The sequence below is a fragment of the Aspergillus candidus genome (genome assembly GCF_002847045.1).
Source record: "Aspergillus candidus strain CBS 102.13 unplaced genomic scaffold BDW47scaffold_26, whole genome shotgun sequence".
NCBI lineage: Eukaryota > Fungi > Ascomycota > Eurotiomycetes > Eurotiales > Aspergillaceae > Aspergillus > Aspergillus candidus.
In genome coordinates, this window is record NW_020194031.1 from 267783 (window position 1) to 288529 (window position 20747).

The 20747-nt window shown below is 52.4% G+C and overlaps 6 protein-coding genes across 6 annotated transcripts; 3 read left to right on the forward strand and 3 right to left on the reverse strand.

The window, feature by feature from the left end:
• Positions 1-4976: 4976 nt before the first annotated feature.
• Positions 4977-5363, reverse strand: BDW47DRAFT_126261 (uncharacterized protein; the record flags this gene model as incomplete). The annotated part of the gene is made up of 1 exon (XM_024816532.1): positions 4977-5363. One exon carries the CDS (start codon positions 5361-5363, stop codon positions 4977-4979), a length of 387 nt encoding a protein of 128 aa, XP_024671575.1.
• A 699-nt stretch (positions 5364-6062) lies between these two features.
• Positions 6063-6557, forward strand: BDW47DRAFT_106831 (uncharacterized protein). The gene has a single exon (XM_024812856.1). It carries the CDS (start codon positions 6191-6193, stop codon positions 6356-6358), a length of 168 nt encoding a protein of 55 aa, XP_024671576.1. The 5' UTR covers positions 6063-6190; the 3' UTR covers positions 6359-6557.
• A 528-nt stretch (positions 6558-7085) lies between these two features.
• Positions 7086-8341, reverse strand: BDW47DRAFT_106832 (sulfurtransferase). Its single transcript, XM_024812857.1, has 2 exons — positions 7237-8341; positions 7086-7185 (listed from the first exon to the last, which is right to left on the reverse strand). The coding sequence occupies exons 1-2, from the start codon at positions 8217-8219 to the stop codon at positions 7134-7136; spliced, it is 1035 nt and encodes a 344-aa protein (XP_024671577.1). The 5' UTR covers positions 8220-8341; the 3' UTR covers positions 7086-7133.
• Positions 8342-8676: 335 nt separating this feature from the next.
• On the forward strand, positions 8677-10575 carry BDW47DRAFT_117967 (uncharacterized protein; the record flags this gene model as incomplete). The annotated part of the gene is made up of 3 exons (XM_024815148.1): positions 8677-8837; positions 9200-9355; positions 9420-10575. 3 exons carry the CDS (start codon positions 8677-8679, stop codon positions 10573-10575), a joined length of 1473 nt encoding a protein of 490 aa, XP_024671578.1.
• A 521-nt stretch (positions 10576-11096) lies between these two features.
• On the reverse strand, positions 11097-15117 carry BDW47DRAFT_106838 (putative kinesin family protein (BimC)). Its single transcript, XM_024812858.1, has 3 exons — positions 14551-15117; positions 12801-14498; positions 11097-12750 (listed from the first exon to the last, which is right to left on the reverse strand). Exons 1-3 carry the CDS (start codon positions 15022-15024, stop codon positions 11350-11352), a joined length of 3573 nt encoding a protein of 1190 aa, XP_024671579.1. The 5' UTR covers positions 15025-15117; the 3' UTR covers positions 11097-11349.
• A 340-nt stretch (positions 15118-15457) lies between these two features.
• On the forward strand, positions 15458-20430 carry BDW47DRAFT_117969 (isoleucine--tRNA ligase ISM1; the record flags this gene model as incomplete). Its single annotated transcript, XM_024815149.1, has 4 exons — positions 15458-15521; positions 15571-17022; positions 17189-17192; positions 17385-20430. The coding sequence occupies 4 exons, from the start codon at positions 15458-15460 to the stop codon at positions 20428-20430; spliced, it is 4566 nt and encodes a 1521-aa protein (XP_024671580.1).
• Between the last annotated feature and the right edge of the window lie 317 nt (positions 20431-20747).

Here is a 20747-nt window from a genome sequence, read left to right on the forward strand (position 1 = left end):
CTCAATGAAGAATTGAATTGGCGAGACTGTCTGTGCTTGCTTCCTGTGGCTTATTTTGGGGCTGGGGCTCTTGAGATCGATGCATTCTCCCACGTAAGGGGTGGACATGACCAGTCACCAGCTCCCTTTGTTACAGGTCTTACTCTTGCAGGACGGTCACAGTATCAATTATTACAATTATTATCTTGCAGCTGGCCTCGTTGGATCTAACAAAGACGTCCGTGTCCTATTCGGTCCAGGAACTACAAAGTCAAAGCCAAGTGCCCGTGCCTCTAGCTATGGTAACAACTCGACCATCATGTTTCTTGACCATTGAAAGTGTCAATCGATATGGAAATTGGCTTCCAGAGCTAAAGTTCTATGGAATGTCCTTCCCAGCTCCAAGTAATCCTTCAAGCTCCTTCGAAAGGGCGACACATCTCTTATCGACAAACCGGCGGTATAACATAGCAGTGTATACTGTCACGGGGAGCAAAACCATCCCACAGCCAAATATGGTAATAAGATAATCGGTAGGTCTTTCCCACGCTTCAACGGCAGGAGGGTAGGGCTCCCGATGCATTGTCCACCAGGTGATGTTCCTCAATTGTTGAGCTATAGTATTGAACACCATATAATTTACGAGGTATAATGGGAAGGAGATATCCCCGAGGAACTGCACGAGACGTGTCTTCATGAGACCCTGTAGAGCCGGTGAACGGTCAATGGAAAACACCACCAGGAGCGATCCGATAGTGCGCCAATTGTCTTTGAAGATCCAGGGGTCAGTTCAAGCTAGGACAGAAGGTTGGAAGATGACAAGCCATTGGTAGCCAGGAGGGAGGATTCCAGAATTATCCAAGCATAAAAGGTAAATGCCAGCCACTAAGGTTACTGCTGTTCCAAAGCCTTGTCAGAACAACCTACTCTGGATGCCTCCATTTGTTGTCTGTGGCAGACTTTCTGTCTTGACCCAAAAGATGCGCATGTAGGCAAGGAACAACCCGCCAGCAAACCAAGATATAGTGATCAGTGACGGCCACGAACGCTTCGATACCTCGAAGGCCATCAAGCCGTTCAGCGCGGTCCATCCTCAAGTTCCTTTTTTCCAAGCTGAAAGTGACAATAGTGGCCCAACGCTAGCTTGTTGATTGGAATTTAGACTCTAGGGATTGCCACCAACTCTAGAGAAAAGGGGGTTTGGAACAGTGTGAAAGTGATGAGATCCGATAGCCTTGAAGCGAAGCTGTGGTAAAGCTTCAGTGATTACTTTTGCAATGTGATATGTACATAAAGTGAGCAACGTAAGATGGTGCTACCCATGCAAGGGCTCCCAGGATCGACATTGCAGGCCGATCCCATCACAGCTTTCCGTAAGAGTAATATTGACTCGTAGATGATTGAAGACTTGAGCAAGCGACTTTCAATTCTCTCTATTTTTAGCTCCCTCTTGAACCACGATGCCTTGGCCGAAGATACGCACGGCATATCTGCGAAAAGCATTGGTCCCTTGGAACTGACGGGACCGATTGGTGAGAACATCTTGTTGGATATCAATAGTTTCAAGCCCTTACCACTCGCCAATTGGTGTTATTGGTCTAGGGGTGAAGAATGAGAATTCTACGCATCTGACAGACTGTCCACGCTGTTAGCCACGAGGGATTACGGTCCCAGCAGGCCAAAAGGAATGACGAAGACTACCATCTAGAATAATATTCACCCAGTGAGGGAGTTGAGTTTCTAGCAGCTCATTCAAATTAGCAGATATAGTCTGAATCAGGAGATTCCCGCTCTGTAAGATATATCACCAGAACTGCATACATCAGAGCAGTGCAGAGAACACAGGCAGAGTCTGGCAGTCCAAGGTGTCTTTGTGGGCAAGGATCTTGTAGGATCAGAAATAGTTCCGCTCAGATAATTCACATTGGATTGAAACCTTTCCAAGTCTCCGAACGACTCTCAATGTCTACCTCCTTTCGAATACCTGAGTAAGGAACCATCCTGGCTTGTATGGACAATGTACGCTGGTGCTCTGCGTTAATATACGATGGATCTGAAAGTCAAAGTATAGTAACATTATGTTCGTTTTCCTTGCTTCGAGAATTTTTCACCTGACCAGCGATTTCATGTAGGAGCTGCCGCCTCAATGGGGCTCTCTCATAATCTTCTCGGGATCTGCACTTGGCATCATGACGGAAGATGCAGTTCAGACGCTCTGGACAGAGGTTTCTGGAGTAGTTCAGTCATCGGAATCTCCAATGTGTGGGATTCCTTCAATCGACGTGCTGGTTTGATATGAGTCGTGGCAACTCATTTCACCCGGATATTTGACAACGATCCTAAGTGTCTTTCTACTATCTTGGTGAAATCGAGTTTCGGACATTTTCCTAGCCAATGTAACTAAGACAGGGAATCACTTAAAAAGACAGTAGCTGATAACAGTTCCACCCTTCCTATCACGAGGTCATGCACGAATCTCACCAGTGCTCTAAGAGCTTCTCGTGTTGACGGTTGTGATGTTGTACTCAGCTTCGTATCCATCGATTGGTCCGAGTACCTAAGTGAGGAAACCATGTAACGACCTTTCGATTCCACTGTCTATGACTGGCCTAGTGACTTCCCTGGGTCAAATTCCGACTGGGTCGTATAGGCCGACGAATCCCTGGAGGAGGCCTCTCTGCCCTCCAGGGCCCGTTCCGTTGTATTCGGCTTCCGGAGCGCATGCTTTTCCGCTGCCTTGTCCAATAAAGCTGGTCCGGCCTGGATACCGGACGTGACAGCCCCCGCGGGTGAGACTGGGCCGGGCTGGGTACCGGTCACGTCAGTCTGCGTGCCCTGATCAGTACATTGTCTCCCCCGTTTCATTGACCCATCTTGAGTTAGCTTGGCTTGTTCTCCCAATTCTGAAGGTTGGAAACAAACCACCAGTGGCCTAGTCCCTCGCTGATGCGAGAGGCGAGTTCATGCATCACCATGAACCCCCCTAGTTTGTACACTAGGGTCCCCGCCGCCAGAAAGACCAGGCTCCCCGCAAATATCTTCCAATGCTCTGCCGCGAGTGTAGTAAAGTCTACCGATGCGGACATTCTATACTTTCTGCTTTACAGCCTAATTACAAAAAAACAGGGGAAGGAGAAGCTTCCCAACTAGAGGTATACCAGCTCGGGTTGGCACCTGTCTACTGGAAGGAGCCACCCAGGGCGATCTATAACGCAATAGTCAATTTGCTATGATGCGATAATCGAGTATATCTTTCCAGTCAATGCATCTAAGAAGATAAGCTTATGTGTCGTCCTATCTTGAGTTAGCCTGGCTTTTCAGTTCACATGAAATCTTTGTTCAAGACATACCATCGGCCATCCATTGCCCGGACCGTGGCAATACTCCCTGGTCTGGAATCTTCTTGAGGAAATTAAGTATCCCTAATACCGTGACCCCGATCAGGATGATTTATAACCGATCCCCGCTGATTACTTGGCTCATGTCCACTGCAGTAGACATTTTGCTTTACTTGTTTGTAAAGTATTGATCAATTGTCTGCATAACGAAAGCAAAAGATATATTCTCTACACCTTCACTACCATCTGTCAGACGATTACACTTAGTTCAGGGTGTGGAGGTCCTTACCTGGATTTATATAGAGAAATGATTAAAGCATTTTGCATAGGCAAGAATGTGATAGTGATGGACTCTGGTGATGAGCTCATTTACCAGCTTCTCTCGCGACACAATGTAAGAGGGTATTTCTGTAAGAACAAACGATTAGATTTCTGTCATATATTCGAAGAGTGGATTGTTTACCAAATGGATGGACAATTCTGGATTGAGGGAAAGCTAGCACAGTAACATCACGTTGGCAGAGCGAGATGGCACATGACAGTGTTAAACCAGGTCAACACCTGTTGACATTTGACCTATCTTGACTCAGCTGCTTCTTCCAGGACTTGAGGAAAGGTTAAAGACATACCATATTTTATGAAGATTTACGGATTCGACTGTTGTTGCCATGTCTTTTATAGTTATACCATCGGCATCGCAATACTATCCCAATCGATTAGGTACAGTATACTTGGTTCTACTGGTTGTATCATCTGAATATATCGAGTTATCACATAGTTCCATGGTGTAGGAGGACCAATAAAGTAGTCAAAGTATTGATGATATTCAAGCTATAAAAGTTGGGAATAGTTGCAAGACAGGAAAAGTCAAGACTGCAAACTACGTGGGAAACCTCTGCAAGTCAGGTGATATTCCCTGATTGCATGTTTGACAATCAACCCATGTCATTGAAGTGATTAAAGAACCCAGTGATAAACATCCAGGTGCAGTTTGGTTAGTTGATGGAGAAGATGTTTCAAAAGATGTAGACAATAGACTGATTTGATTAGACATGAAACGCGTGATGACGTTCATTAACAAGCTAGTACTGCGATTAAAGATGAGCAAATAAAAAACAGTCTCATGATGAATTCATATTCATCCCCAGCAGCCATTCCAAACCTTCAAAATAGTGGCTTGGGGAGATCTGGATGAGGGTTATAGCGGCGTCGCACACGGATGCAGCAGGGGCATTCTTGGGAACAGTGACCATATACCAGCGCCTCTATCCTCTGTTCGTCGTATCGAAGCCTCTTCTTGTAGGTCAGCAGAGGCTTCTCACAGCATCCGCATGGTCGTCCACAGCAGCCCCCGCGATCTGCGCAGAATTCAGAGCTACACACCCAATAATAGGAGTGCCCGTGTCGATCAAAGTTGTAGCGGAGGATATCCAATCTCTCAAGCATAGGGGTCATCGACGGTTTTCTCCTCCCTGACTCTTGCATTTCGCACATACTTGCCCAGTATCCTTGGGTCATTTCGTGGATTTCCTCTTCGACTTGGCTGCTGAAGGAGGATTCGCATGCCTCCAGGTACCCTGGTGGGGAGTCTGGGGGCCTTTCTGCCATGCTATCTTGTTCCGCTGATTGCTCTTCACCCTGGCTATATAGCGATTGAAATCAAAGAAACGGCCGCCATCGCTTCTTCTCTTTCTCTTTCTCTTTCTCTTTCTCTTCTTCTTCCTCCTCCTCTTGCTCTTCCTCTTTCTCTTGCTCTTTCTTCTTCTTCTTCTTCTCCTCCTCCTCCTCATCCACTTTGTTGGTTAGACTCGCTGGTTGACCTTCGATCAGACGGCGTCTGCGTTGAAGACATGCGATTCCCCGCGAAAGAATCTCGTGGTAAGAGTACAACCATATCATATCCGGGGAATTCGCGTCTTCGACTAGCGGATCGTCGAGGTACTTCTCCTCCCAAGCCTTGATGGCTTTCTGGAAGACTTGTTCGCATTCATAGGTGGTAGTCTCGATGGGTTCGGTAAAGTCAATGGGATTCACTCCAAGAGCCATTTTGCGTAGTGTGTTGTAGTATGTGAAAACTGAAACTTGTCGCTCAGATAATTCTAGGTATCGGGCTTTATATATCCTCCGGAGATGACAGCATCGTGACGATATCAATGTCAGATTTACCATCCGCACGACCATGTAGACACCGACATGACCTCATCATGACTGACTGTAAGTAACCTATACTTGTGAAATAATTGCAACTGACTTGCAGAGCCTTTTATACCCCCCGTTGGTGTTTTTTAATCAAGAATTACTGTTGGGGGTTTCAGTCAGAAGCTGATCAGTGGTTTGGCGAAAAACTAACACACGGCTACAGAATGTATCGAGACACTAACCACATTATAACATCTTCAATTGCGACAAATTCTAACATTCCTTGCTCCGTCTACTCCATCTATATTATCCCTCGGCACTGTGGAGAGTGGATCCACCCCAGTGGGTCCCCCTGCAGGACACTAGAGCCCAATACGTACAAACGCCCGTCCGGACAGCTCGCCCCGCTACCTAATTTGTCTGGGAGCATTACTTTTAACTCCTACCTACTTGGGTAGGGTACCTCGACCTGTAAGCAAGTTCTAGAATCGGAATTCCTACCTGGAAATTGGAAATGATATACGATACGTGTTTGCCAGTCCGATTCACAGGTGGTAAGTGTATCTTTTATCAAATGGTGCGTATCACTGGATGACAGAATACTCAGGTTCTGCCACGCCCTTTTCATCACTCCTGTTCCCGACAACAACCTCAACTATACTACACCCCTCCACCTAGCGATTGCTGCTATCACCAATTTCCAACCGTGGCAGCTGGCAAATCCCCCTCGTTCCATGGCAGTGGCGGGTAACCTATCGCCTCTTGAGGATCAGTACCAGAAAGAGTTCTACCGCTGTCTTTTTCCTATATTGGATGGCCATGTGATAATGTCGCCCGAGTTCATCATCGACTCAGGGCCCAAGGGTGGCACGATTGACTTCCTTGTTGCTGGGAAGAAGTGAGGGTTAGAGCTTGTCCGAGAACGTGATCGGCTCGTGGAACATATGAAAAGGTTTGAAACCGGTGGTCAATATTACAGCACGATGCAAACAGGAGAAATGGAACGATATATCGTTCTCGACTTTACAAATACGGCACCAAAGAAACCTCGTCCAGGTGACACGTCCCTGACATCTCTTTTTCTCTTGACTAATATCTTCTCTAGAGTACAAGGGGAATCTCTACCACGTTGTGTTTTCTGAGAACTACCGAAAAGTCGATGTGGTTGATGCCTCGGATCTAAGCGTCGTCACGTCTTTCGCGTTGATGGAGCATGCAAATCCGATTGCCTGATATAAATTGACCGTCTATCATCTCAACCTGTGATTGCATCTAGATGAGATCCGGTATTCTGCAACACCTGGCAAGGAAAAGAGGGTTGAAAGGGGCAGCCACCTTTCAGAGTAGGTGAGATGACGAGTCGCGACCCGGTAGATGTACAATAAGGTAACATGGGCTCTCTGAAAAAAGTTTGGGGAGAAGGGAAATGGGGATCATAGGGCTTGGAGTTCTGACAGGCAGGTGATGACGATACCAACAATATGTCGTAGCACAACTGGATGCGATTCAATGTCATGGGAAACAGTCCACGTACGATATAAATTCAAGAAAAGCCGTTCATTTCTAGCTCTATCGTAAATTCCGGTAAGACTACATTTTATCATGTCAAGCAATTGGTATAAGCTCTACCCGAGGATATGCTGCTGTAACAGAATCAAATACGCAATCGAGCCAAGTCTAAGCCTTTCGGATCAGTCCGTCAGCGGGCTTAACACGCTGAGCCCATTCCCTACATATAGTGTCAGAGTTGCGTTCCCACAATCATTGGAGAGAAACTTACGTCCAGCTTCCATCGTACACCCGTCGCAGACAGGCATCGCCATACTCGGCCTCGCCCAGCGCGGTCTCGATAATCGTCGCAGTGACCCCCGTGCCGCACGAGCTGATGATCGATTTGGTCGGGTCGATCTCGCGCTTCTCAAAGATCTTGCGCAGTTCCGGACCGGACAGGTAGGTCTTGGTCTCCGGGTCTAGCAACTCCTGGAATGGCATGCTCGTGGAGCCCGGGATGTGGCCCGACGGCAGGCCGGGACGCGGCTCGGGATCCGTGCCCGCCCAGCGGCCGTAGGATCGCGCATCCAGGATCTCCACCTCCTTGGAGCCCTCCTTGCGGTGCTCCTTGGCGACCTCCTTCAGTTCCAGGTAGGGGACGACGAGTTTGGAGTCGTAGGTCGGCACGGGGTAGCTCGTCCGGTCCGGCTGGAGCGGCTCTCCCGTCTCGGTGGGGAAGCCCTCGCGGACCCAGAGACGGTAGTTATTGAGGATGTGGACCTTGGGATGACCGAATACCCTGAGGGTCCAGCCCACGCGCGGGGCGCTGAAGATGCCGAGCTCCTCGGTATCGTAGACGACAATTTCATCGTCGCGGCGGATGCCCAGCTCGCTCATCGCGTCGGCGAAGGTCTCGGCCGTCGGCAACATGTGCGGGTAGGGGGAGTCGCGGTCCTTGATGCCATCGAGATCGAAAAACCGGGCCTGGGGGATGCGATGCTTGCGGAAGACGTCCAGTCCTTTGCGACCTTCGGGGTCATTGGGCATAAACCAGGCGGCGCAGATGGGGACGACGCGGGGCGAAGTGGAGATTTTGGTGGGGGGGTTCTTCTGCAAGGCGGTATTTAACTCCTTTGGCGAAACTAGGTAGGAGGAGAACGAGACATGGCGGGTCTGGGAGGGTTGGCGCAAGTGTTGCGAGGCGGACATGGTCGGGCGCACGAAACGAGTAGTCGGTGAAGGGATGGCGGAACGAAAAGCCGCAAAAGCCATTCTGGCAAATTGGTGGATGGAGAGGAAGTCAAGGATCAGTATTTACATAACGAAGAAAAGAGAGAGAGAGAGAAAAGGGGGGGTTGTCAATAAGAAGCAAACGCGGTCATGCAGGGAAGGGGAAGATGTCAGTGGGAAGAGGGAAGAGTGGAGGAAGGAGGAGAAGAGGGAGGGGAGAAGATCAATGCGGAGTTCGGTCACCACACTTTCTTTTTGTCTGCTTTCTCCGCCATGTGAAAAACAACAACACTCGGTCCCGAGTTGGTTGCGCTCCGTCCGCTTCTCGTTGTTCCACTTGCTTCTGATTATTCTGGATTGTTATTATCGATTCTCAAGTCTCGATTATTAGTGATGATCGATTGATGATCATCGAGGAAGGAAATCCTGGTCTCCAACGACCGTTGATCTACGTCCCGATTCTATTAATCCCCGACCAACCATCCCATCCGAGATCACAATGAAGGTCACCATCAAGGAGTGGAATGCCGTCGCCACCTGGCGCTGGGATATGCCCGACGATGAAGTCTGTGGGATTTGTCGCGTCCAGTTTGACGGGACTTGTCCGACCTGCAAATTCCCGGGGGATGATTGCTCTTTACGTAGGGACCCGAGAACCATGTACGGGAATATCCTAACCTAATGTCTATCTAGTGTTGGGCAAATGTGGCCATTCCTTCCATATGGTGTGTTCCATATAACAATCCTGTCTGACGCGTGGGAGTGGAAAACTGACGGCGCAGCACTGTCTGATGACCTGGATCCAACAAGAATCCTCCAAGGGACTATGCCCGATGTGCCGACAGAGTAAGCGACCGGGCGCGATCTACCGGACCAGCTGCTAACGGGAGTAGAATTCGAATGGAAGCAGAACGAGGAGTGATCCGATGGAGGGAGAGAATATGGCGCATGGAGTATTGATAGAATCACGGACTTAATGACAATGCACAAGTCACCTGACCCGGCAACTCCACCCTGGTCAGGCAGGGAAAGACTGTTGCCTCATTCGGAAGTACTCTCACGGCTCTCTTTCTGCTACCGGGACTTTTTCAACTTCTCCGCCATCTCCCTCCGTTTCCCTTTTCTTTTCCCCCCATCCTCCCCTTCTCCTTCTTTCTCTCCTCCTTTTTATCCATCATGTAGCGCCAGCATGTCTCTTCCCAGGAACCTTCCCTCTCCTTCTTTGTCCTCTTCTCCTTCTAGGCATTCCGTTCGCCGCCTCCCCGACTCCGACGCTCCTTCCCGTCCCCAGAGCTTGATCGACCGGCCATCCCCCCCAGAACAGGCACCAGATCCCACCTCCCGCGAGGCAACTCCGCACCAGCCGGACCTGGACGAGAGAAATCAAGGGCCACCGTCGGTCCCGGAGGTTCACGACGAGGGAGAAGCCGCCGCAGACAAACCACCACAACAACAACAACCACAGTATGGACCCACCTTCCAGCCCTTCTTCACCCTTGTGGAGGACGCCCACTCCGCCGATTACTACCATCCCAATGTACACTACATCTTCTCGGATGACGACACCGATATCGTAACCGAAGCCGCCCTACGCTCCCTCGATTCTGATCAGCATGACAGTTTCCTTCACAGTCGGAAGCGGAAATCCCGCGATCTGCACCTGCAGCACCACCAGCACCAGCACCAGCCCGCTGACGACAACAGGACGACAGATCGCCCCTACGAGGAAGAGCTGCCCAGTCCCAAGAAAACGTCCCTTCTACCCGACCCCACTCCCGGCGTGCGCGATAACTACATCATCATGGACGTCAATCACGCGCCCGAGGCCGCGGCCGCCGCGGGCACCAATCCCGCCCCCGCTTTGGCCGGGTCTCCCGCCACCCAGGCCTCCGTGCCTCCGCGGCCCTCCGCGAACAACCCCTTCTCCGTGACGTCGGCCCAGAGCCTCACCCCCGCGTGGCAGGTTCTCGACACGCAGCTCGCCCCCGCCCCGACCTTCGAGAACAATTCCCCGGGGGACCAGCCCCACGATCGGGGGTTGATGCTCAAGATCCGAGGCACGGCGGGACTGCCGGTGAACGCCCTGGCGAAGGACCGGGAACGAGGCAGTCAGCAGCTGGAGGACATGATGGAACATTTCGAGAAGCGACTCAGCGAACTCCGGCGCATCATCGACGCGGGAGAGCAACCGCACGAGCCCGAAGTTCCACTGGAAGAGGCTGGGCCTCCTCCAGGAATGGACGTACCGAACGCAGTCGGCATCCCCCCCGAAGTAGAAAAACCATCTGGGTCGCAGGGTCGTCCCGAAGCCGAGGGGAAGGAAAAGGCCACGGCAAAGGTCACAGAAAAGGCCCAGGAACAGGCCAAGGAAAAGGCTCCGGAACAGCGCCAGGAGTGAGAAACAAAATCCTATGGACACGAGGAATGAAAAACTACCTTACTTAGCGGACCAGCAACATTTTGGATTGGATTGTTTTCTTTTTTTTTTTTTTTTTCTCTCTTACGATGTGAAAAAAACAAACGAACGTCCAGTAACCCACGGACTGTTTTTTTCTACTTGATCTCTTCTTATTTGATTTGATTGTTTTAGACTTCGGACTCGATGTGATTGTCACTATTACTGGTGTATGGGCTTGCATTCAGGATAATTGATCTGGGTTTCACATTTTCAATAACTGTTCTAGAGAAGAGCACCTAGTTATTAACACGTCCCCCCAAAGTGGAAATTACTCGCAATAAGTAAGACTTGCATCCTAGCAATATAGATATCTGAGCTACCTAGGTATTTAAGTAACCAACCCAGTGATCCCATCCACGCCATATCCCCTAAACAACATTGGAAAGCACAAACAGTTCCAAGAACAGATGGGAACAAACAATACAGTCAATCAATCAATCAATCAATTCCAAACCAGAACGACCTGACCCTGACCACCGAGAAAATAATAAAAATAATAATAATAATATAGGTGCAATCAATCAATCAATCAATCAATCAATCAATCAATCAATAATAAAAAAATAATAACAGTGCCAAACTCGATCTTCCTTAACGCCACTCATGCAACAATCAAAAATCAACAATCAATCAAAAAAAACAACTACAAAAACAAGTGGTATATAATCCAACGAGCAAAACAAAATTTAACTTCAATCCAATGCGACAATCCAGCTAAGGCGAAGGACGCCCTCTCAGTCGACGACCACCGGCAGCAGTAGTAGCAGCAGCAGGAGGAACATTCTCGCTCCCTTCCATCATTGTCCCAGGGACTTTTTTAGACGCCATCATCTTCTGAGGTAGCTTAGTGTCCGACGGGGACGGGTTCGAGCGGCGTTTCTTCGCCGGGGGCTGGTCGGAGTCTTCGTCGTCGGGGGTGTGGGCCAATTGGTGGTTTAGGGTTCCGAGGTCCTTCCCGATCGGGGTGGTGTCCGGGCTAGGCGCGAGTGGCCGCGCGACATTTGCGTCGACTTCCCTGAGGCCGCCTGTGGGGTTCGCTGCGGATGAATGGGCCGCTGGCTGGGCATCGACCTCGTCGCTGTAGACGAACCCTTTAGAGGGGGAGGTGGCGGGGGAGCTGCTGAGGGTGGAGAGCTGGTCTTCGCCGCTGAAGGGGAGCGCGGTGAGATCGCGCGAGGTTTTGATGCTGCAGCGGAGGGAGTCGTGGGTTTCGGTGCGTGGTAGGTCGGAGGGGTATTCGTATCGTCGCTTTTGTGGGGTCGTGCCCGTGACGATGTATTCCTTTAGTGGGCGTTCCTGGATGTGAGTCCGGAGCTCGGCGAGGGGCTTGCGGACATCGCCGGACAAGGGTTGGGTCGATTGGAGTAGGTTGTTTTGGTGCTCGGTCGCGTCGTGCTCGAGTTGGCTGATGCGGTCGCCGAATCCAGAGAATTGTCCGCGGACAGACGAGTATGATTCGTGGACGTTGGACACCATTCCGTCGAGGCTGGACATGTGAGCGTCGCAGTAGCGGCCGTTCTGAGACCGCGCCTTGGCGACGAAGTCGTCTAGAGCGCCCATCTGTTTGCTCATGTCTTCCATCTGGGCGTCCACGATGCGGACGGTCTCTTGGTGGACCGATTCCGTCGTCTTTTGGATAGACGCGTTCCGCTGGTCGAACAGCTCCCAGTCGTTCTGCATTTTCGTCTTGATGTCTTCCTTGGACGCGGTGACGTCTTTGGCGAACTGTTCCGATCGGAACACCCATTCGTCCACTTGGCGGTCATGGTGGGTTGTCGCATGCTCGAGCGACTCCCCAGACGCGGTGATGTCGGTTCGCATAGTTTCAACTCTGCCCTTCAGCCGCGAGACCTGTCGCTTCTTAGACTCGTCCATGAGGGTCTTGATTTGAGACAGTAGCTGATCGCGCTCGGCCTGTGCGTTCGCCTCTTCCTCGTCCAGGGTTTGTGAAAGCTGCGAAGATGTTTTGCGGTTTGCTTCGACGGTTCTCCGGTTGGCCGCCTGGAGCTCCAGGCGGAGTTGATGGATCTCAGCCTTTTGCCCATTGAGATGGTCGACCATGCCCTCGAACAGGAATTTGAATTCCTTGCCAAGTCCGCTATATGATTCGTGGAGCTACGCTTGTTAGTAGAGAAAACAGTGCTATGTTGGACGGTTTCGCTTACCTGGGCGTGGAACTCGGTGAACTCTCCAATGACCTCCTTGGAGATGCGCTCGGCAGCTGCAGACAAGCCATTGAGGCCTTCCCCAACTCGTTGCTTCACCTCCTCGCGCAGATCCTTGATCTCTTCCAGAACATTATTCATTTCCTCGTGAGCCGCGGAGGTTTGCGATTTGGCCTCCTTCTCTGCCTTGTCGAAGCAAGCGTCGAAATTCGACAATTCACGCTGGCTGGACTGGATGTTGCTGAGCTCGCTTGTCACATAGCCCTTGATCTTGTCGCCCATCTCCGTGACAAGTCTCGAATGAAGAGACTGGAAGGCATCTAAATTCGTATCAACTTGTTTGGTGACACCAGCCACCTGGTTGGCAGAAATCCTCCAGGCTTCCCTGTTGGTGGCTTCTAGATCGGCTTTCCGCTGGATCTTGGCATGTAAGCCATCAACATCCTCGACGGTGCTGCCCAACGTCGTCAGCAGTCCCTTTCCAATGCTGTGCAACTGGTTTTCAGTGGCCTGGTGTGCTTTGCGCAGCGCCTCCTCTTCCTCCAGCTGTGCCTTGGTATCGCTCAGTACAATCTCAGTCTTCTCTAGGACATCGTTGGTGCTATTCAACGCAGCGCGGGTGTCCTCGTGATCCTGCTTGAGACCATTGAAGTTGCTGGTCAGGGTGAATAGCTCTTGCACCTTGTTGCGCAAGCTCGTTTCCATCGACTCGATCTTGGCCCGCTGCTCTTCATTGACAATCCGTCGCGACTCGTTCTCCATGGTCAGCTCTTCGTACGCATCAACAGCCATGTAGACCCCGTTTCGATGTCTCGTTGCAATGAGCTCGGCCTTGAGCTTCTCGATCTCGAATGTAAATTCCCGAAGAAGCGTCTTCTTGGACATCGAGTTGATCTGTGGTTTGTTGCGGATATTCTTGGCGCGGAAGGCGTAGTCGAGCGTTGATATCGTCTCCTCCAAGTTGCTCCGAGAAGGCGAGACCGTCGCAATGATGCAGGTTTTGGTGCGACCGCCCAAAGAATCTTGCAACAGGCGCGTCAATTTCGATTCTCTGTAGGGAATATGCGGGCTCTTGTCGACCAACGCATTGATCACTCGGCCAAGCGTGAGCAAGCTCTTGTTGATCAAACCCGCCTCTGTCGCACGCTTGTTCTCTGCACCACTGCGCTGAATATTCTCACTCCCAGCCAAGTCCACCAAATTCAGCTTTCCTGAACTAATGTATTCCTCGCCGGATTCGGTCGTTCGCTTGGTATGTACGGTAATCGTAAACACCGTGTGACTGCGGGAACTGAGATCATTGCATTTGGTCGCGGCAACCTGTCGTTTATGACTTCCGGTCTGGAGCAGTTTGATACCGGCCGTGGCTGACTCGATGTATGTTTCCTCCATCCCTTGCACCATTGTGGTGTGACCACCCTTCTTGCCCTCGTTGTCGAAAATCTTCAATTTCTGGTTATCCTCCACAGACAGCAGGTCGCGCAGCTCTTCGTTGTACAACTCGATGAACGAGCATTTCACTGTGCTCTCGGCGGTTTCCTGGAGCTTGTGGAATAAGGAGTAGAGCACCCGAGGGATGATACCCGCGTTGTCAGACAGTATCCCTAGCGTATCGGTCATATCCCCCGACATCGTGTAGGTCTTTCCCGTCCCCGTTTGTCCGTATGCGAAAATCGTACAGTTGTAGCCGGCAAGCATCTGCGCAACGTTAGCAAGACTGTCGTGACCATGGTTCCAGCAATTCGCCCACCTCGTTCACTATCGGCAACGCAACATCTTCGTACACGATAAGCTGATCGGCAGCTGCGGAGAAAACCTTGTCAAACGTGTAGGTCTTGTTCGACACCGCATTTGGGCCCATTGACAGGTCGACGGATTTCCCCTGCACTCCTTCTGTCGACACCACCACCCCACTGTTCTCTTTAACTTCCCGGTCATTGCGTCCTCTGCATCGCACGACGACATGTATGCTGGTATCTTCGTTCACCCCACGCTCGTAATCACGCTCTTTCCTCTTCGCAGCCACACTCGCCGGTTCCGCCGGGGTCCTGAGGGTACGCGACCCCGTATTGGGTGTTTTTAAAGCTGTGGCTGGAGAGTCCGATCGTTCTGACAAAGCGCCGGTCAACCGCCGCGTCGGCTGGCGTGTGGGCTGGCGTGTGGGCTGGCGTGTCGCAGTTCGTCTGGTGGGCAAACCCGAGCTCGCCCGTTGCGGGGGGGGCATGGTGAGAAATTGGCGCCCGCAATGTAATGACAAGGACAATATCAAATCAATAGATCGCTAACGGAGTGGGAAGCAATGTGGGAGAAAAGTATAGATAGGAGTTGTGTGGATGTGGAGTTGTTGTGCTGCCATCCCAATCGGGAAAACGTAAACAAACCCTTCACCGCCCACGTGATACGTCAACAGGGGTCATGCTTATCGCTCACATGACATTATGAGCTCATCGGTGATCCGCCTGACTACTCCGGACTCCGCATATCAACAACCTCCTGCAGACCTCCTTATGACTCGATAACTTCTACAATATAGCTGTCGCTCTATCAGGACTATTACTTTGTCTTTGCTGGGTTACGCTCTTGGATGACAGCTCGGTGACGGGGAAGCAATAATCTATTCTCATACTAGGCTCGACGATGAGCATCGTCTGCAGATCATGGCTGCACCCAGACCATCAACGCAGGTCCAGATCTCCCCTGGCAAGGGGTTGGGTCTCATAAGTATATCTATTCTTTCACGCTCATCTATCACAATACTAATGTTGAATAGTTTTGGGAGCTTCTTTACACAACGTACTGGGACATGTCAAGTCTCACCCCCAAACCTACCCCGCGATCGAGATAGCCTACTCCCCATCCGACCCTCTGCGCAAGCCCGTTACCCTACAGCTGCCCGAGAACGGACTCCGTCTACGGTTTGATGGACCAGACCAGCGACTGCGTCTCATCGAAGTGCTGGACTTTTCGAAGATTTCGCTCGTCTACAAGAACCAGGAAGTGCTAAAGGGAGCCAAGCCCCATGAGCCGCCTGCATCGCAGCAGGGACCCAGCTTCCGGCATATCTACAATCGCCTGTTCGGCCCTTCATACCCAGGGGAGTATGTACCCCCATTGAACGGCTCGCCGTACGGCACGTACGTACTGTCGTATCCCGGCATCGCTTTCTCTTTCCCCCTCCAGCATTCGGCCTGGTCGGACCAATGTGACTTCGTAGCTTTACTCTCTTCGACTGCCGCAATGCCGGCCACCTCGTTGAGCGTCTTCCAGGGTCCATCGTGGCCGGAAGTCAGAGCCAATCTATTCACCCAGCAGCCGCAGTATCCGCGTTTCCCCCCGCTGGCAGGGAAGAACAAGGACTCTGTCGCTGACGAGGTGGAGGAGTTCATCATCTGGGGCGCAGGCAAAGTCCAAGCGATCCGACGATCGACGCCACCCACTCACATCACCTTATCGCGCACAACGCCGCAGGATCTGATCGCCGAGTTCGGGCCTCCCGACGCCATATACCGTAAGCATGATCGAAGGATCTCCATCCACCGCGCCGCCGGTGGTGGCGGTGGCAGTCAAGACCCTCTCGGCATGAGCCCTTCGCCAGGGAGAGGCATCGATATCACCGATACCGATCAGTCTTCCAACAACAGTGCCGCCGATGACTCAGATGATGAGGTGACCACGACCCTAGACCCTTCGTCACTACCAACTGAATGCTTTTTTAATTACTTCCATCACGGTTTTGACGCATTCATTTCCCACCCTGATACACCCGGGCCTGCTCTGCCGGGATCAGCCTTGTCGGATCCCACCCCCGTATCCCCTTCATCCCAGTTAGTCGTGACCAAGATCATCCTGCATGGTAACGTGCCCGGGTCATACCCTTTCAACCGCCACCGACGCAGTCGTTGGAGGATCAGCTTAGACTCCTCCGAAGATACCATTTCGTCAGAAACGCGCTGGGACGAAGTTTTCGGGCGACTGAAGGACGTGTGGAAGGGGTTCTATGCCAGTTCAACGGAAGAACGAGCTCTCCAGCGGCCGATGGTACTCAACCGAGGCTGGGGAGACAGTCCTGAGAGCAGCGTTGAATTCCTCGGCGGTTGGGAAGAAAGTACAGGCAAGGGACAGAGGGCCGGGAATGACGGCCACGATGCGGGTCTGGGCAATACTGAGCTATTTGGGTTTCCTGGTCTTTTGTTTGAGGTGTTGAAGAATGGGGCAGTCAGCTGTGTGACAATATATTAACTCTGGATAGGCGTTGGCTTGGTTGAACACATTACTTCGTAACTTTTGAGGAATGATTGGTGCTATTGAATTATATCTAGATCTAATGGAGTGTCACATTTCCAATCCTTATTTGCAACTCATGCGAAAATATCCCTGAATCTCAACAGGTAGGTTGCTCATATTGCGCCAACTGGTGAGTACGGTGGTCATTACAATACACCCTATCTCAGCCTCCAATTGGTCCACCCCCATAATATAACCACAATAAATTACGCCCTTTCCGACAGCTCCAGCCCAGATCGATCGGCATTCCAACTCTCCAGCCAACTCGAACTCACCACCAACACCACCCTCGCAAAGCAGGACATGCTTCAGTGGTAGTATGCCGGAATTGCCACGGTCGCTCGCTCGATCTTGGTCGTCGACGCTCAAGCTCCCCAAGTCGACGTTCCCCGCCCGCGTAACGCCCGTCGACCAGACGAAATACCTGCGACGATGCACGGACGACCTCTACGCCTGGCAGCGCCGTGAGAGACCGGCGGATGGGCAATTCGTGCTGCACGATGGGCCGCCCTACGCGAATGGCGAACTACATGTGGGGCACGCCCTCAATAAGGTCCTCAAGGATATCATCTGCCGGGTGCAGCTTGGCCGCGGGAAGCGGATACGGTATGTGCCGGGGTGGGACTGCCACGGGCTGCCGATTGAGTTGAAGGCGCTCGAGGCGCAGAGGGCGTCGGGAGAGGCGACTGGACCGGTTACTGCGGCGGTGATCCGGAAAGCTGCGCGCAAACTCGCCGGGCGGACCGTCAAGGACCAGATGAAGGCGTTTCGCGGATTCGCTGTCATGGGCGACTGGGAGAATCACTGGAAGACGATGGACAAGGGATTTGAGAAGAGACAGCTGGGGGTGTTTCGCGAGATGGTCGAGAATGGCCTGATATACCGGAGATTCAAACCCGTCTACTGGTCGCCGTCGACTGGGACGGCGCTGGCGGAAGCCGAGTTGGAATACAAGGAGGACCATGTGTCCACTGCGGCGCTGGTCAAGTTCCCTGTCGTGGATATACCGTCGCATCTCGCTTCGAACCCCTTGCTACGTGGGAAGGGGATCAGCGCGGTCATCTGGACGACCACTCCCTGGACGCTTCCTGCGAATGCTGTCATTGGCGTTCACCCGGATCTGGAATACTCTATTGTGCAATCGGACGCGCACGGCTATTTGCTTATCGCACAGTCACGGATAGAATACTTGCAAAGCATTTTGAACGAGGACCTGGGCGTGATCGTACCCTCGGTCCTTGGATCGGAATTAGCGGACCGGACTACGTATCGCTCATTATTCAAGGGATCCGACGCGGAGGCCCAGCCGATTATCACTGCGGACTTTGTCTCTGCTGACTCCGGCTCGGGCTTGGTCCACTGTGCTCCCGGCCATGGGATGGACGACTACGAGGCGTGTGTGTCTCGCGGTATTCCTGCTTTCGCTCCCGTCGACGACCACGGTAAATTCACCAGCCTTGCGATGCCGGAAGATCCCCAACGGCTCAGCGGGAAGGAGGTCTTGACGGATGGAAACGCAGCGGTCCTGGAGTATATTGAATCTGAAGGCTACTTGATTTCGAAGAACCAGTACGAGCACAAATATCCCTACGACTGGCGGTCCAAGCGCCCCATTATCATCCGGGCGACTGAGCAATGGTTCGCCGATGTGGCCGACATCCGCGGCGACGCGGTCAAGGCACTGGAGGATGTCAACTTCGTCCCGAGTTCCGGACGAGTGCGCTTGGAGAACTTTGTCAAGAACCGGAGCGAGTGGTGCATCTCGCGTCAACGCGCGTGGGGTGTTCCCATCCCCGCGCTGTACGATCGGAGCACGGGAGACGCCGTCCTCACCAAGGATAGCGTCTCTCACATCATGTCCGTGATCGAGGAGCGAGGGATCGACGCATGGTGGACGGACGACGCCAACGACACTGCTTGGATCCCAGCCTCGCTGCGGAACGCACCCGAGGCGGGCTACCGTCGCGGAACCGATACCATGGACGTCTGGTTCGACAGCGGCACCAGCTGGACGGAGATCGACACGCCTTACAACAATGGATACCCCGCTGACGTGTACCTGGAAGGGTCGGACCAACACCGCGGATGGTTCCAATCCGGGCTTCTCACCTTTACGGCGCACCAGATCGCTGCAGGCCACAGGGCCGATACCCGTGCTCCTTTCAAAAACTTGATTACTCACGGATTCACCCTGGATGAGGAGGGCCGCAAGATGAGCAAATCCATCGGCAATGTGATCGATCCCCAGACCATCATGGACGGAACTCTCCTGCCCCCGCTCAAGCCCCGGAAAGGCAAAGGCAAGAAACAGCCCGCGAACCAAGGCCCCGTCTACGATGCGCTGGGGCCTGACGCCCTGCGCATGTGGGTAGCCAGCAGCGACTACACGCGCGACGTCGTGATTGGAAAGCAGGTTCTCCAAACCGTCAACACCAGTTTGCACAAATACCGCGTGACATTCAAGCTGCTACTGGGCGCCATCTCGGATTTCAACCCGCAGAATATCCTCCCGTACGACCAGCTGCAGCAAACAGACCGGATTGCACTCATGCATCTATCCGAGATGGTGTCGGCGTCGCAAAAGGCCTGCGAGGGCTTTGAGTTCTACCGTGCCGTGAACGCCATCAACCGCTGGGCGAACATGGAGTTCTCCGCCTTCTACATGGAAGCCATCAAGGACCGGCTCTACACCTACGGAGCGGACAGCGCCAGCCGTCGCGCCGCGCAAACGACGCTGTTCCACATCTACCAGCATCTGCAGGAAATCCTGGCGCCTATAACTCCAATGCTGGTGGAAGAGACGTGGGAGCACACCCCCGAGGCCATCAAATCGCGATGCGAACACCCCCTGCAACGCATTGCCTCATTCCCGCCGGCGGAGTGGCAAGACCCCTCGCTTGGAACGCACTACCACGATATCATGGCAGTCGGGTCGGTGATCAAGGGCATGCAAGAGCAGGCGCGGGGGCAGAAACAAATGGGCTCGTCGCTGCAGTCGTGTGTGCATATCGTCCTTCCGGAAGGCGACAGCGCGGGGACCGCCCTCCAGCACAATCTGGCCGAGCTGCCTGATCTGTTTGTTGTGTCTTCGGTCACCCTTGGGTCTCACGGCGAGGCTCTCCCCAGCGCGACCACCGACGCCGAGTGGCAGTACCACGAGACGTACGAGCTCCCCAGCGGCGGAACCGGCATCGTCTATGTATCTGCTCCGCAGTCGTCTAAGTGTCCCCGTTGCTGGAGATACGTACTGGAGGAGCCCGAGCCCGTCGAAGAGACGGTGTGCGATCGGTGTGAAGAGGTGGTTCGCGAGCTGGACGCATCGGCCGCGAGCAAGGGAGACGCATGAATCAAACAATCGCCAATCAATCTGGATTATGAACATCTCACTCATGTATTATAGTGTAATAGACAAAAAAAAATAACCTGATCTGTAACTGAGTTACCTGATTAACCATCACCACCACCACATCTCCAACAATATCAGACCCAACCACGAATCACAGCTATCTGTATATTAATATCAGCGTGGCAAAAAACATAACCAGCCAGGTTACAAACATCCTAGTCATTGCAGTAGCAGGAGCGCATTTCCACGGGGTCCGCAGACGTGGGGAGAAACGAGATTGGTCGGCGCGGGAGGAGCATCGGATGTCGATGACGACA